Source organism: Telmatherina bonti, assembly GCF_933228915.1.
Source record: "Telmatherina bonti genome assembly, chromosome: 5".
NCBI lineage: Eukaryota > Metazoa > Chordata > Actinopteri > Atheriniformes > Telmatherinidae > Telmatherina > Telmatherina bonti.
The window spans coordinates 10,638,093-10,654,156 of record NC_136623.1 but is presented as its reverse complement, the minus strand read 5'-3'; the positions used below and the strand labels follow the sequence as shown (position 1 = coordinate 10,654,156).

Below are 16,064 nucleotides of genomic sequence, written 5' to 3'. Positions count from 1 at the left end.
CTCACAGCCCCCCTCTCAGCTCTTTGCCCATATTTGTATTTTCCGGGCAAGACGACATTCATGCCTCTGCCAAGATGGCGATGGTAGGAACCGCCCACCGAGCTTCAATTCAGCTCTTCAGAAACCTATGGGTGACGTCACAGAGGTTCTGCCCATATTTTTATATACAGTTTATGATTCAACACTGTTTTGTTCTCTGTCTGTGACAGTGATCCCACTAAGATCTCAGACCTTCTGGCCTGGAAAAGCACCAGCATGACCCACAAACATGAGCCAGTCACAGTTAAGAACATAGTTACAATAAAAACAGACCAACTAAAACAAATATGAAATTCAAGAAATATGAAAAGAAAGTAAAAACACGCAGAATTAGGTTGGATTGAATGATTAATCTAATGCGTTCAGACTTGTTTGTATTTAGACTGCATATTAGTCACACATTGGTTTATGAACTTCTATTTTAAAGCTATAAAACCTTTTATGGCAATTGAAAATATGTTAGAAGCTTAACAACTATTTAAAGCTGGGGTAGGTAATGTTGGGGAGCTAGCAAAATGTGAAAGTAGCTCCCTGTCTTGGCTCCTCCCCCTGTGTTTTTGATCCTTGCGTGATCCAAGGCTTTTTTCTTACCTCCACCAAGGAGGTTATGTTTTTACCGGCATTTATCTTTTTGTGTTCAAGATAACTCAAAAGGTTATGAACGGATTTTAATAAAATCTTTTGGAGTTGTTGGAAGTGTGAAAAGGAAGAACTGATTTAGTTTTTGTGATGATCCGGATCACCGTTTGGATCCAGGATTTTTTTTTTTAGGCCTGACCTACAGCTGAAGGATGAGCAGTCGTGGCTGATTGCAACAGTACACATTTCTTCTTTTTTAAAATAATCTTTTTTTTTATTGGTTTTCAATAAACACCCAGTGCAAAGTTTAAAAAAAAACTCAAAAGAATAAAGTCTGAACCCACTTACACACAAAAAAAGCCCCTACAGGGCAGTTTCACTGGGAAACATTAACACAATTACTTATACATACATCAGTACATCATTCTCTTTTTTATATTTCTCTATCCTACATTACTCCCATAAACCTTAAACACTGAACCCCTGAGTTAGTTAATTTAAATATGCGCTCAGTTATTTGCTATACTTAAAGCTATAGTAGGTAATCTTGCTCAGAGACATTTTCTTTTACTCTGGGTGAAGTGGTTCCTCATCCTGATAGTAGTCTATACATTTTGTAATCATGAACAATAAGAAATATAGTTAAACCCCTCAGTTAAATCTGTAAAAACTCTGACCCATCCAAACCTTCAGGCTGCATTAAAGTTTTCAATTCTTATATTTCGTAGCTTCTTATCCTGGCTCCCCTCCTCCCCCTCCAGCAGTGCAAACCTGATACACCCTGCATATAAATAGCATGTTAGGATGAAAATACAAAGTAGTGAAGGAGAAACTCGGAAGGTAAACATGGCTGAGAAAATGCAGGAAGGATTTCCCGACCTGGCTCGGTTTATTTGCCTCCTCCCGCTAAACAGCCGAGAAAGGAAAAAATCATTGGTGGAAAAAGCTGCGAATAGTTGTTTTTTAAGGTTTTTTTCCCCTCTCTTTTTATCTCTTTCCCTATGAGGTGTTTTCTCTTCTTTCTCTTTCTGTCTTTCTTCTGTCCTCTCCGGACCGGTCCAGCAGTACAAACTCTACAATGCAAACGATAACGCAAAATAAACAGAAATAAATAAAAAATTCAGACATTCAAGGGGATCATTATATCTATAATGCTTCCCTCAGCAAAGTAAATTTGCTCAGCTGAACACAGCATCCAGACGATCATTCTACTTGCCTAAATGTTGGACAAGACATTTTAAGAAAAAAAAAATAAATAAAGAAAAAGCTGCGAATAAAAAAAGCCTTGGATTACGCAAGGAGCAGAACCAGAGGGGGAGGAGCCAAAACAGGGCGCCACTTTCACATCTTGCTAGCTCCCCAACATTACCTAGCCCAGCTTTCCTCACTGGTTATATAATTCCTAAAGCTATTCCGAAATGTTACTTGTTAAGCAGGTTAAAAGTTAGCTGTTGATAATTGGCCGTTTTAATCGTTTCTTCCCACCATTCACTATAAGATATAGCAGTTTTATTTTCCAATGTCTCACCACAATCCTGCAGCCTATAACTAAAGCGATCCTACACCGTTGGGTCTGTTCAAATGATAGCTTCAACTTTTCTAGGCTTATACTGAAAATACACAAAGCTGAGCATTGGACCATTTTTATCCTAAACATTTTATTTATACATCCACTCTACTGCTCCAAAAGCTCTCGACTGACATTCATAAAACAATTTTAGTCATCCTATCAGGAGTCCAGAGCTTCTGTGGATGATCCCGTATATAATTGATCACATCTGCACCTCTCTTGATATCTTATACCAGGATTTAACATGGTTCCAGGTCGTATTTCCTGTTCCAAGTCTTTTTTCCTGCTCAGTAAATAAATAGATACATATAACATTGTCAGTTATATGTATAAAATAAATATAAATGATATAAATATCTTAGTACAATGGGTCTTTTGCAAGCACAATATATACATATGGAATATTTATCAATGTTATGTAACAGAATATATGAATATACATTGTTCCTGATTTATTGTTGAGCTTGTAATAGAATTATCTTTTATTTTCTTTTTCTTTTTCAATGATACATTTACTTTTTTTATTTTGCTTGCTTATAACGTGAAATGTTCTTCTTTCTATGTGTCGGACCCCAGGAAGAATAGCTGCAGTTTTGCAGCAGCTAATGGGGATCCAAATAAAAAGAAAGAAAGTACACATTTCTATCTACACTGAAATTACCAACACTCACACGGCTACATTTGGCTTTTATTTTACTTTTCATTGTCAATGAATCAAAATGATTTGTACATAGTAATATGACAGTTTCCTCTTCTACACACTCCTGTCAGAGTGTTTATGAAGGCAGACTGGCGATAAAAACAAGCTTTTTTTTTTCCCTTTCCTCTTCCCAACTCTCCTGCTTCATCGTTCTCTGCTGACATTCATGATTTAATCTTTTTTTATCCAGTTTGAAGCTGGTGAATGGATCCTGGACACCCCTCACTTTGTCCCAGCTACCTTTCTGGATGAGACAGCTCTGGAGTGCCAGCTCCCCCTGGAGGACAGCCAGGGTCCTGCAGATGTGGAGGCACAGACAAACGGACCTCTGGCCCGCTGGCAGATCAAAGTTAGTCATGTTTCCAGCAAAGCATGCTGGTAAATGCAGTGTGAAACAGTCCTTCCTACCTGATTCCCATCAGTCAGGTCCCTCTGTCTCAGCTTTTCCTCTCCTTATAACAATCTTTTCTTCTTCTCTGTTATTAATAACAATCCCAGAAAGCCGCACGGTGGTAATTGTAAGCAGAGAATTGTGAGGCTTGGCTAGTTTTTGTTTGCCGTGGAAAGTAGAGAATCAGCTGGAGGTTTCCTTCAGTTTCAGCTTGGCTCGGTGAGAAAAACAGACTTGGTGGTGTGAAACAGATTAGTTGGATTACATGCCTGCCAAGAGCATGAAACAAAAGAAAGCCTGGGAAAACTCCTTCACAGTAGTTAGATTTTGTACACATGAGAGGATGTGTCACTGAGGAAAAGCACGCGGGAATGACCGTACCTACCTCAGTGTGAAATTACAACAGAGATTATTCTCCAGCTGTATATTGTCTGTGTTTGATTAATAACCCTGTATGTGTGTGTGTGATTGCAGTTCAGCTGTTCAGTGTGTCTGTTTAATGCTTTTTCCCAGTGATCCACAGTAATCAAGCTTCTGCTGATGGCAGGTTTCAAATGATGGTTACAGCTACAGCAACGCCAAGATACTGACTCTGTATGATGGAGCCTGTCAGATCTGCAGCATCAACGCAGAGGTCACCTGCACCCTGAGGGTGAGGCGTCTTCATTAATAATCATTTATCCTTTAACTTCGATTAGACGTCATCCTTTAGGGAAGATTAGATGGAGACCACCACTTTCGGATGTTTATTTGACTTTTTCAATTGGTTAAAATGTTAATAAATCAGTCAAAACTATTTGATTTAGCAGCTGGATTTACTTAATTTTTTAAAACGTACCTGAAACAGAAGAGATTTGTGACACTTATAGTTTTTTCCCCTCTTTTTTTTGCCTTTTTTTTATGTATTTATATATAAAAGGTGCTATGTAAATAAATCTTACTTCTATCAGTCAGTTCCTGTCTTTATGTATGCTTTAAAAAGCCAGAATTATCAGCTTTTAAGGGAAATACTGATATGTTGTATCTACAATTTAGTTAAACCTGGAAAATAAAGCAGCTAAATGAAAAGACTAGAAAGTGATGACTTCACATGAACCTAATTTATCTACCTTACACACATGATCATCTACGATTTACTAACAATTAGTGTTTTAGAAAACAGAGCAGTCCTTTAAGTTATCTATCAAGCTGGGAAATAACTAGCAAGTCTTTTGTGTTTCAGAAGACATGTTCTCCCATCATCAGTCTATTTGAATTAACCTGAACGTCTTTGTTTCATTTCTTTGTTTATGTCCTCTGGTTGTTGTGCCGTTTTACAGTGACTTAGAGCTGGAGGCGTTTGCCTTTGCCAGCAGCTGTTTTTGCTCATGACCCACGGTTACGTGACAATGAGCAGTCAGTGGAACGTGGAAATCAAGCGTGCAAATCCTGGAGATCTAAGAAATAAGACATGATTTTGCAGGAATAAACAAATGTTTGGAAATCGTGTTAGACAAATCATGCTACATAACACAACTACATGGAGCTAATAGAGGAATTCTGACAGAACTAGACTGAAATATGTTGTAATATGTTTGATATTTCTTTTTTTACTTCATCATAAAGACTGAACATCTGCTTGGTTTTTAACCGTGTTTCCCAGGACAAAACCTGCAGCATCAACAGTGTATGTTACAGCGAGGGGGAGTCCAGTCCCAGCAGTCCTTGCCTCATCTGTCGTCCACATTTGTCCAAACACACGTGGTCCGTAGCAGAGGGTACGTACACAGATTTACTCAGGCTCTCTGGGAGAGTTTAGATGATTTTTCAGCTACTATGAGCAAATAAAATCCACATCTTCCCTCTTTGTGCTGATATCCTCCTGACTACCAGGAAAAAAAATGTGTAACTACAAATGTCCACTATGGAGGATATTGCTTAAACTTTTAAATATTGTGGTAAAATATAGTTATATTTATCTAAGAAACGATTTAATGTGTTTATAAGATATTCAATAAAAATATAACTACAAAATTTCAAGTAAAGAAAAACAAAGAAAAGTATTATGCACTTTTGCTCTTCCCATAAAACATGCTTTTTTTTTTTTTAGCAGGTTTAATAAGTCAAATAAGGTACCATTGAAAAGCACTAAATGTCCTCTTTAAAGACCAAAAGGTTTTAGTTCAGTAGCATTCAGGGAGATGAAAATATTTAGGTTTACAAAGGTCCTCCACAGAGGACAAATGGAACTACTGGTAGTCAGGAGGATATGGAGACAGTTTAAGTTCATCTTTACTTCCTGGGTTCAGACGGGGTCAAACAGTGTTTCACTCTGACCTGACAGGACTGAAAGCCCCTCGCGAGCCTGTTTTGGTGTATTTTAACCATAATTTTTCCTACGGTGTCCCTGAATGGACAAACTGTGTGAAGTGAGAACCTTTTCAGCTTTGTTTGATGGGAGCTAGAGTGCCGCTTGGGATAAGTAACACTCTAACAAGCACATAGAAGAAGACAGTACACATGTAAACAATGTGAAAGTCGTTATCTGTAGTTAAGTCATCGCTCCACCTGAGCTCACCAGATCCGCTCACAGAATTTTAGCCACTGATGGCCACCGTTAAATTCAGAACTGGACTTGGTATTTGAAATTATTTCTATTATCTTTACAACTATATATCATTTTTACACACTGTGCAAACTATGGAAATTATTTAATTACAACATAAACAGTCCAGATTCCTTCTTTAAAAAGTATTAGACTAATTTATTTTTGTACTAATTTACTCGTTACGATCCGTTATCAGGAAGGTTGGTGCAACAAAGTACGGCGGAAAAAACGGATTCAAAAGAAAAGCAGTTCATTACAAACTCCTGGGTACCTCACACAAAACAATCAAGCTGTCACTGGACAGGTTGAGTCTACACTGGCTTTCAATCACAGGGAAGACACTTAGGTAACGCTGGAACGTCATGCAGGAAACACAATACGATCTGGCAAGGAAGGAAAGAAACCAGAGATCTAAATACACTGTGGAGGGAGAGACACAGGTGAAACACATCAGGAGGCTGCTGGGAGGAGAGGACACACATAGAAAACAAACAGGAGAATTAGACATAGAACTAAAACATCTAGAAGTGCCAAAATAAATGGGAGAGAAGAGAAACAACCCAGAACCAGGAACAGAAACCTGACACAAGCGTTCAGCAACACGCTGGGTTTTAGGGGTAACGGGAACAGCTGAAAGGAAAAATACAAATGCAGTAAAACAATATATGAAAACACAATAATCATTCAATGCAGCTGTTCCCATGAACTAAATAAGGTGGTCTGGAAAAACCCAACACAGGGTATCCCAAGAACCCCAATAACAAGGCAAGACTACAAAAGGAAACTAAACAAACCGTTAAGATTTCCACACAGGAATGTGATGTTAAGAACGTCAAAAGTCGGCCACAAACACAGGTTGCAGAAGATTTCCACCAACAACACAGTAAACATTCAGTTCAGCTTTATTTGTGTAGCGCCACTTCACAACAATGTCGTCACAGGGCACTTTACTTACACGAGAATCAACATACACATCATTTTGAGCCAATTCATTCATATCCTATAATAGAAACCAACTGATTGCATCGAGTCATGACTTGGATCCAATCCCCCGTCCTGAGCTGCACGCGGCAACAGTGGGAAGGAAAAAACTCTCCTTTAACAGGAAGAAAACCTCCGGCAGAACCCGGCTCAGGGAGGGCAGCCATCTGCCTCGACTGGATGGGATGGAGACGACAGGAAAGACAGAACAACATGTACAACTGCACTTATTCATCACAACAAAAAGTCCATGACAGAACCCAACCACCAGAAACAGGCAGCAGCAGCTTCCTCCTTCTGTCGAAATGCAGCAGCGTCTTCTATGTCCTGCGTCGGGTAGCTTGCTCCCTGAATGTCCCTCTGAACCAATGAGAAGAGGAGGTGTTGAAGGCGTGTCGACGGAGCTGGCCCTTTTATCCTGAATGAGCATCAGGTTCTCTAACAGGTTCTCGTAACACTCCTCATATTTCATCATTTCTTTATGATTTCTGAGAGGTCCATTATATCTGCTAAAAGATTATAAATCTGTTTATTAACTTTATTATTACTGTGATGGTTTGGCGAGCTGTCCAGGGTGAACCCCGCCTCTCGCCTAAAGACTGCTGGGATAGGCTCCAGCTCCCTGCGACCCTTCATCAGACTGAGCGGTTTGGAGAATGAATGAATTTTGTTATTATTTGTGCAGAAAATCTCTTCAGAAAAGCCGGTTTGCCAAACACACCTTTTCTCACCCACCTTTTCACTCATTTTCCCACTCAGCTGACATCCAGTCTCCTTTCTTCTTCTTTTTTTTATTTGCCATCAGAGAACAGGTCTCCGTTGTTCCAGCCGCCGCCCTTTAGCCTCCGCTCCTTCCACGAGGAGAATTTCATCTACCAGCTACAAGCTCGGGACCCCGAGGGCTCGACGGTTCTTTTCAGCCTGGTGTCAGGCCCCCACGGAGCATTGCTGTCTCCTGCCGGCCTGCTGACGTGGAAGGCCACCGCTCAGCCCACAAACACACACATTTTCCAGTTTGCTGTGGCAGACGACTGCAACGCTGAGACCAGAGCTGCTGTGGAAGTAAGGCCCAGTTGGTGCAGCGGGGAAAAGATAGGATAGGATAGGAAAAGGTGATGATTTTCAGAAGATGCAGCTGATTGAAGGTTTCTTCAGCTGTTTGAAACACACTGTTGGTTCATTCAGAACAACTAAACAAACCATTTCATACCTGATTAAAGGTTAATATGTTTGTTTGACACTTAATCCTCAAAGATCAGTAAAGGTTAAGCTCTTATTAAACATCAACCTTTCTACTTATGTCACAGAGTAAAGCAAACAAGCTGGTTTTAGTCAGTTAAATACACATTTGCAGGATCCTAGAAGTAGCAAAGTCATTAACAAGATATTTTTGGAGTTTTGCATATCATTAGAGCTTCATCGGAGAAGATATGTCCCATTAGGCTGGCATACGTTAGCTGCACCTCTTTTCAGTGGAACCAATCCACCATTAATGCATCTGCGCTTTTCCTACAATTGAAGATTATCGGTTAAAAATCTGTTTTACTTCCTCCTTTCAGCCACTAGAGGGAGATGATCATACAGGATATGATTTTGTATTATTAAATGCAGCACATTATAATACAAAGCTCTGCGCTTGCTGACGTTGAAGCTTGCTGCTGGAAACATAAAACATATTAATACACATATATTCCACGGATATCTTCACAGAATAAAAACAATAAATCCAGCCTTTAGAATAAGTATTGTTCTGTTGGCTTTTTTTCACTATTTCCTGTTACCAGTGTTGTAAATGACATCTGCCTGTTGTACAACTGCGTTTTACACACATGATACGCAGCAACAGGTAGTTTAAAGTTGTGACAGTGAGCTGGAAAGAAAGCAGAAAAACCCGAAACAGATGGACAAAGCTGTCTGAAATGATCTTTTTAAACAGATCGGCCCCTCTCTTTTACAGATTAAATGGATTTGCTGATATTTTCTTGCAGTGCAGAAGATGTGAGGTTATTTTAGGTCTATATTATGCAGAGGATTTTTGGTCTTCTGATTTAAATTTAATATCAATTTTCCCCTAAACTATTTTGACCTAGTTATGACACCGATAGTAACTGGTTAGTCTAGAGTTTCCCATCCCACAGGGGTCCACAAAGAGCACAGGGGGCCTGTTAAGAGCCTGTGTGGGTAACTTTAACAAGTTAAGATGTTTCCACATAACTTTTTTTCTTATTTATATTTTTCATTTCCATGCAATAAGTGTTTTGGGAACTTAAACAGTCTAATATTTTATATAAGGTGAAAGTGAATATATGAGGATGATTTTAAAACATTGGGAGTTGTTTCCCTTTCGGCTCGTCCCTCGGAAGGGGTCGCCACAGCAAATCATCCTACAGATGAATTTCCACATGTTTTAATGCCAGATGCCCTTCCTGACACAACCCTCTGCATTTATCTGGGCGTGAGAGACCGCCTCTCAAGAACAATAGTGTCTCCCCCTCAGGTTGCAGCAGCGTAGGGGAGCAGGACTTGAACTGCTGGCCATCAGGACACAAGACAAGCAGCTCTACCACCTGAGCCACTGCCATTTTAAAACATATTAGTCTTACACGGTGGTGTAGTCCAGGGTATATGCAGGTATACGGAGTATATCCACTTCTTTTTCAGTCAACATTGAGTATAACCACTTCTAAACCTCCTGTGACGCTGCTTTAACAATAAGAAACATCCCTACACATACACCAAGGTCGCCCAGCAGCTCAGCTAAGGTTAGCTATGTTTGCTGCAGTGGTGCAGTTAGCCATCAGCTGCGTTATCTTTAGCCTGAACATAGACATAATAAAGGTTTGTATATATGTCTATGAGCCTGTCTCTCATTAGTCGGTGTTTTCCAACATCAGTTTAGTCATTTCATAACCCTGAAACCAAAGAGCAGAAATTATGTGACAACGAGCAAATACACTCACTCATATGTAAGTCGCTTTGGATAAAAGCGTCTGCTTAATGACTGTAGAATAGAATAGAATAGAAATACACCATATACATAAACTAAATAGAGAAGTCTTACATGTCACTTTTTCTGAAACAGTGTTTTTCTGGGCTTTTGTTTTTTTCTGTTTTTAAAACAAAGGCGGAAAATTGAGAGTATACCCACTTCTTGAGGGATCACTGCACCACTGGTCTTAAATAAAAAATAAAAAAAAAGGCAACACCTGTGACGGACTGGAGACCTGACCAGGTTGTACGCTGCCTCACAGTGGAAGATAGGCTCCAGCTTCCCCTCAGCTGGACTTAAAGGTTAAGAAACTAGATGGATTGAAGTCGGCCACACCTTGAGCCTCCTCGTGCTGTGTGTTTTGGAGAAGTCAGTGATCTGGTGGAACTACGCTAGCGGAGCAGTTCATGTCTGTCCTGATAACCTTGATTTTGTTGCACCGTTTCATTAATGAAATATGTCAAAAACAGTGCATACTGAGGATTTAGAGATTGTTCCTTTTACTTTGTTTTTACTGAAGAGCAGGACTCCAGAATGCATCACTTGTTGTAAACAGCGAGCTAATGAAGGCATAAAGCTGAGCATGGCTTCAGCAGCACAGAGTCAGGGGTCCATGGCTCCTTCATAGTTGCATGTTGAGGGTTAAGAACCTCTGATAAAGCCAGTAGAATATGATTTGGTTTAATATTGCTAGATAAAAAATAAATGATAGTAATCATAGCTTATTGCCAGTAGATGCATCTTATTCATATAATTAACAGTGTGTGACGTGTCTTTTTCTTTTGTTTGATTATTTTAGTTCACATACTCATGCTTGCTTATCTATACTTGTCTGCAGAAGAAGCATCAGTTCACAGACCTGAGTGTCTTTGTCCCCCCAGGTGTCTGTGTCGCCCTGCGAGTGTGTGAACGGAGCTTCGTGTGCCACCAATGTGAACCTCCCTGCTGGCAGTGGGGAATATGTTTGCGTGTGTCTGGATGGATTTACAGGAAACAGGTGTGAGGTGGACATTGATGACTGCAAACCAAACCCCTGCAGGCTGGGCCGCTGCATTGATGGAGCCAACTCCTTTTCCTGCATCTGCCCACCTGGAATGACAGGTAGGACCAACCGCTAGCTTCAAGCCACGCAGGTATTCATATGACATACACATGAAAAAGGTCTAAATTTAGCAGATTTTAGCATCATTGTAGCCAGTTTAGTAATATTTCATTCCCCGTGTTCAGTGCTAAGAAGCGGATCTGATTTCCTGCAAGTATCCAGTACAGAACGCCTGCAGTAAAATCACCTGATCAGTTGTTTGTAAATTAATGCAACGATCCATTTAAAGTCTGTTTGATACTGCTGAGCTTCATTACCTCTTAGTGTCCCGTTTTGGTGGTGGTGTTGACCCAAATGCAGGGACGGGAGGCAGGAATGCAGAATGAAGACGTTTTAATGTCTGAGAACAAACTGAAGGCAGAACTATCACAGAGAAGCAAACAACTAGCAAACAGAACAGAAACCAAGGGCTATAAATACTGGGAAAGACAACAAGACACAAGTGAAAGGGATAAACTATTTAAATTCCAAGTGTACTTGATGAACAGGAAAGCAAAACAGGAAACAAGACAAAAGAGGAACCAAACAGGGAAAACTAAAAAATAAGACAGGAAACCAAAACCAAGAAAACTGATGAAACGTCACATCATGACACTCAGAGACATTTTAAACACAGTCGTCTTTTAATTTAATTCTTACTTAAATTTCCCTGCGACGGACTGGCGAGCTGTCCAGGGTGTACCCTGCCTGTCGCCCAAAGCCGGCTGGGATAGGCTCCAGCTTCCCCGCGACCCTGAATTGGAATAAGCGGTTCGGAAAATGAATGAATGAATGAATGAACTTAAATTTCCTGAACATGTTAAAGGGGTGCTATGATGGTATTTGGAGTTTTCTGAGCTTTCTACAGTGTTACAGTGTTGAATCCTCAGCAGACATGTGAACGGCACTGTTTTTTATCACCTAAACGCATGTTTGAGTTTGAGTTTGAGTTCCAGCACACTCTCGGTTCGGTTTCCATGGCGACGAAAAACGCGTCGTTTTAGAGAGTTTTTTCTACTTGGAAATCCTTGTGACGTCCCGGGGGAGAAGGTTCGGTGATTGGTTACCTTCTACTGGTTAACAAGGACATGTACAAATACACCAGGCGGGTGGAAAACGTGGGATAAAGTTATTTCCAACGATGGCTGGTGAGTTTACCAAAGAGAGACATCCTGCTGCATTCGTTGCTGTGGGTTGCTGTTTTCCACTTCGTTTTCAGGTTCTGATTCAGGTTCCAACATGTAGGGCTGTATGCTATGTGTTGACATTGTAGTTTGTTTTTATATTGAGTTCATATGATCCTTATCCTTCTGTTTATGAGATGTTACAATGACGGCGAAAGCAGTTGCGGTGCGCGCTCCCGATGTAGTGCAGTGGCGGGAGGCGGGGCTTAATGGGGAAGAGTCTCAATCCACTCGTTTTGCCCACAGGCTGATCTGACAGCCTACGGAGAGGGTCGGTCTGAAGTAAATAAAAAGATTTGTGACAATAACTCGATCAATCCCAGCCCTTCTGGTCTCAGAAATAAAAATAAATTAAATGCACAGAATAGTTCCACTTTAATGATAAAGAAAGCAAAAGCTGCAGTTGCGTAATATCTGATATATGCTACATAATGACTGTAATATCATGTTAAAAAGTAACTTTAAAGTAGTCATGCTTTGTTTTATCAAACAAACTATATGTTTGTCTTCATGTTTTCATGCATTCTGGTGGTTTAGGAAATCAGTGTTTCTTCATTATGTTGCGTGATGTTTCCTGTGTCGTCAGGCAGCACGTGTAGAGAAGACGTAGACGAGTGCGCCTCTCAGCCTTGCTTCCCTGGAGTGAGCTGCAACAACGCACCAGGTTCTTTCATCTGTGGATCGTGTCCAAATGGATACAGAGGCGATGGGAAAAGCTGCATCCGTAAGTATCAGGTTAAATCCTAAGTCTGGTTGCACTTCTCTTCATCTCATGTTAAAGGAAGAGTCTGGAATAACTACTGACACCTAGTGGTGTAGTTGGATATAGCAACCAACTCAACATAAATCCCCTGCTGCCAGGTGAAAATGGACCTTCTTAGGGCAGCTTGTTGTGCAATAAACAGTGTTAAAAAAAAAGTGTTATATAGGCAAAATATTGAAAAAATGCATGTATGTAATGCTTAATAAATCTGCATGCAACCTGCTATGATAAAAATGGCTTCAAGTGCAGCCAGATCCAGCGTTTTAACCCACATTTTGCTCTATTTTACCCTCATTTCAGCTCCTAGAACTAGTATTGATAATAAAGTAGATGTAAACTTGGACAGATTTTTCTCGTGGAGTGTGGGAATGGTTGCTCCTGCTTCAGGAGGACAAACTATGTCACTTATTCTAGTTTACATGAATCAAGGATAAATTAGTAAAGCTGCATGTGTGTTGCACACAATAAATCCGCATGCAACCTAGTGCATGTAGCCTTTAAGTAGGTTTACTTGTAGCTAAAACAAGTCTTATAACCCACTTTTAGCTATCAGAATTATCAGTAAAATGAACAGAAAATCGTATTTGCTAGCAAAGTCTCTCATTTGAAGGAAGAACTGAGGTTATGACAGATCTGCATTCAGGTTGCCAAAATGTGCTTCACATGGGAAACATTCATATTTTATGGTCTATCATCAAGAAAAAGCCATCAAAGTGATTTTAAAAAAAAAAAAGGAAAAACCTGGCAACACAGAACACTACCGCTGATTCTTCTGATTTGTCCTTCAAACATGTTTTTTTTTTCTATTTTTCTGTTGGTTATGTGGCTGTTTGTAAGCTGGTTATCTGGTTATGTTGCCCATATAGAAAGACCTGCAGCCGTAACAGAAATTATTCTAAGGTCACGCAGAGAGGACTGTTAATTCAGCTGAATGATTAGACGCTAACTTTCGCCCAAAGACTGCTGGGATAGGCTCCAGCTTCCCCGTCACCCTTCATTGGACCAAACGGTTAGATGATGAATGAATTTATTAATTAAATAAAGGCTTTAAATGGACCCTTTTTGTAATTTATGCCCACGTCATTCATAATAATGAATGAATGAATGAATGATCAGACGCTAACAGAAATACAGCTTTATTTAAGCTTTTTTGTCATAAATGTTTCTGTTCGTTAGAAGCGCTGATTTCCATTCGACCTTGGAGGAAGTGAGTATATTCCAAAGTCTCAGTCCGCTGCTTCTCTTGTTTCTAGTTAATGCTGTTATTTCTGATGTTGGAGCTCAGTGCAGATGCATTAATAAGGAAGTAATGTAGTCCTATCACGTAGTTAAAAGTCCTTATTATCCTTTTTGTTTCCAAGGTAACAAAAGCTCTCCAGGGAAAGCTGTGGTGACACCAGCAAGAGTAGCGCAGGTTCCACTGCAGTCCAAACCTTCGACCGAGTCGCCCTGCAGCAGGGGGCCTTGTTACCCCGGCGCTCAGTGCTTTGAGAGCGTCCACGTCTCAGCGGGCTTCGTCTGTGGACCCTGCCCTACTGGTCTCCATGGAAACGGACAAACATGCACGACAACAGGTGAGAGATACAACAAACTAATGGACGTAACACAAAGTGCAAAGCAGGGCGATGAGAATATTTGCTTCTAATATTCACTTTTCTGATGCTGTTTTGACAAAAAGAGTCGTCTGAACTGAATAAAAAGTTTTTATAAACAATGTTTCAGGATTTTAGAACGTTTTTAAGGCTCATTTTCATCCCGATCATCGAGACTGTTTGTGTTTTTAAGTCATATCCTCTAACTTCCAGTGTCTTACAGGTCAGGAGGCAGTCGACGGTGCAGCTGGTGGTCACATTCACAACCACAAGTTTGATTCTAGCAGAGACAGGACTTCTTCCTCCTCCTCGTCTTCATCATCCAGACAACTTCCTGACAGGAATTCCAGACCAGAGACGACCATTTCCAGTTTTAGGAAAGTTTCTTTCCCAGACAGAAAGACAACAACAATCTTTCAACATCCGACTAACGCTCCCACCGTCCACAGAGGTCATCCCAGCGGGGTGGAGCTGACCCCTGACCTCTCTACCGGAGTCAGATGGAGGTCACCGGCACACCATGTGACCTGTGCTGACGATCCCTGCTTTCCTGGCGTTCCCTGTGAGCCCACCATCACCGGGTCATTCAGGTGTGGACGCTGCCCACACGGCTACACTGGGGATGGAGTCGTTTGTAAAGGTAGGGACGTTAGAGAAAACTAAAACACTATGTAGTGTGTCCTGGAGAGTGCTGAGAGGTGTCGACCCAAAAGCAGAGCAGCCAGGCCAGGGGTGCAGAGTCAAGCAGGTTTATTTTAACTGCAGGAACACCGGACACAGGGGACTAGTCAACACAATGAACCCGCAAAGGAGAACAGAAAACTAAGGGTTTAAATACACTGAACAAAGCGAGAACAGGTGAAACTAATGAACAAAGAACAAGGCTGACCTGCAGAAACAAGACACAAGGGAACTAAACAGGAAAAACTACAAAATAAGACACAAAAAGTCCAAACCAAAACACACATCATGACATTGTGTGTGACCTTCAGTGGATTTATAAAAAAAACAAAACAAATATTGTTTAGATCTGAACTGGATTTGCATGGAAATAAAAATGTCTGTGTTTTATTTATTTGCTTAGAAATAGTTTATTATATCAGACGACAGATGCGTTTGCCGTATTAGACCACCAGTGGACGTTGGAAGGGGGGCTGAATCGTATCAGACTTTACTTTTAAGTCTTGATGAAATACATTTAAAGTTTATTTCTCACCTCAGACGTGTTCACACACAGATTTACATGTACAGGGCAGGTTAAATAAGCTATAAATGTTGTCATACAGCGACACAGGTCATAATGAGGATGCAAACAGGCTCATGCTCCAATCTGATTGGTTCAGAGCTGAAATGCAAAGAATTGGCAATAATGAAGTAAAAGTAAAGCAATACATGTTTAAAAATGACATAAATATGGATTGAGGATCATATTAGGGAAAAAATATTGTAATTTACAATATTTTAAAATAAGATTTTTTTTTAAATTATATGTTTAATAAATAAACTTGAGTAAATTAAAATGGTTTATTCTCTTCTGTTTTATTTCAAAGTTTCACACTTATTTTAATTTTTAATTTTTAATTACTTCCCCATCCATTTTTATCTAAT

At 40.2% G+C, this 16,064-nt stretch overlaps 1 protein-coding gene across 1 annotated transcript in view; it reads left to right on the top strand.

Moving 5' to 3' along the window:
• Positions 1-16,064, top strand: part of vwde (von Willebrand factor D and EGF domains) — a 38,064-nt gene that overhangs the window by 13,249 nt on the left and 8,751 nt on the right. The window contains exons 12-19 of the mRNA XM_079240781.1: positions 3,079-3,237; positions 3,827-3,931; positions 4,922-5,036; positions 7,653-7,909; positions 10,718-10,937; positions 12,688-12,825; positions 14,226-14,438; positions 14,680-15,096. Coding sequence (XP_079096907.1) covers positions 3,079-3,237; positions 3,827-3,931; positions 4,922-5,036; positions 7,653-7,909; positions 10,718-10,937; positions 12,688-12,825; positions 14,226-14,438; positions 14,680-15,096 — 1,624 coding nt within the window. The remainder of the gene's footprint in view (positions 1-3,078; positions 3,238-3,826; positions 3,932-4,921; positions 5,037-7,652; positions 7,910-10,717; positions 10,938-12,687; positions 12,826-14,225; positions 14,439-14,679; positions 15,097-16,064) is intronic.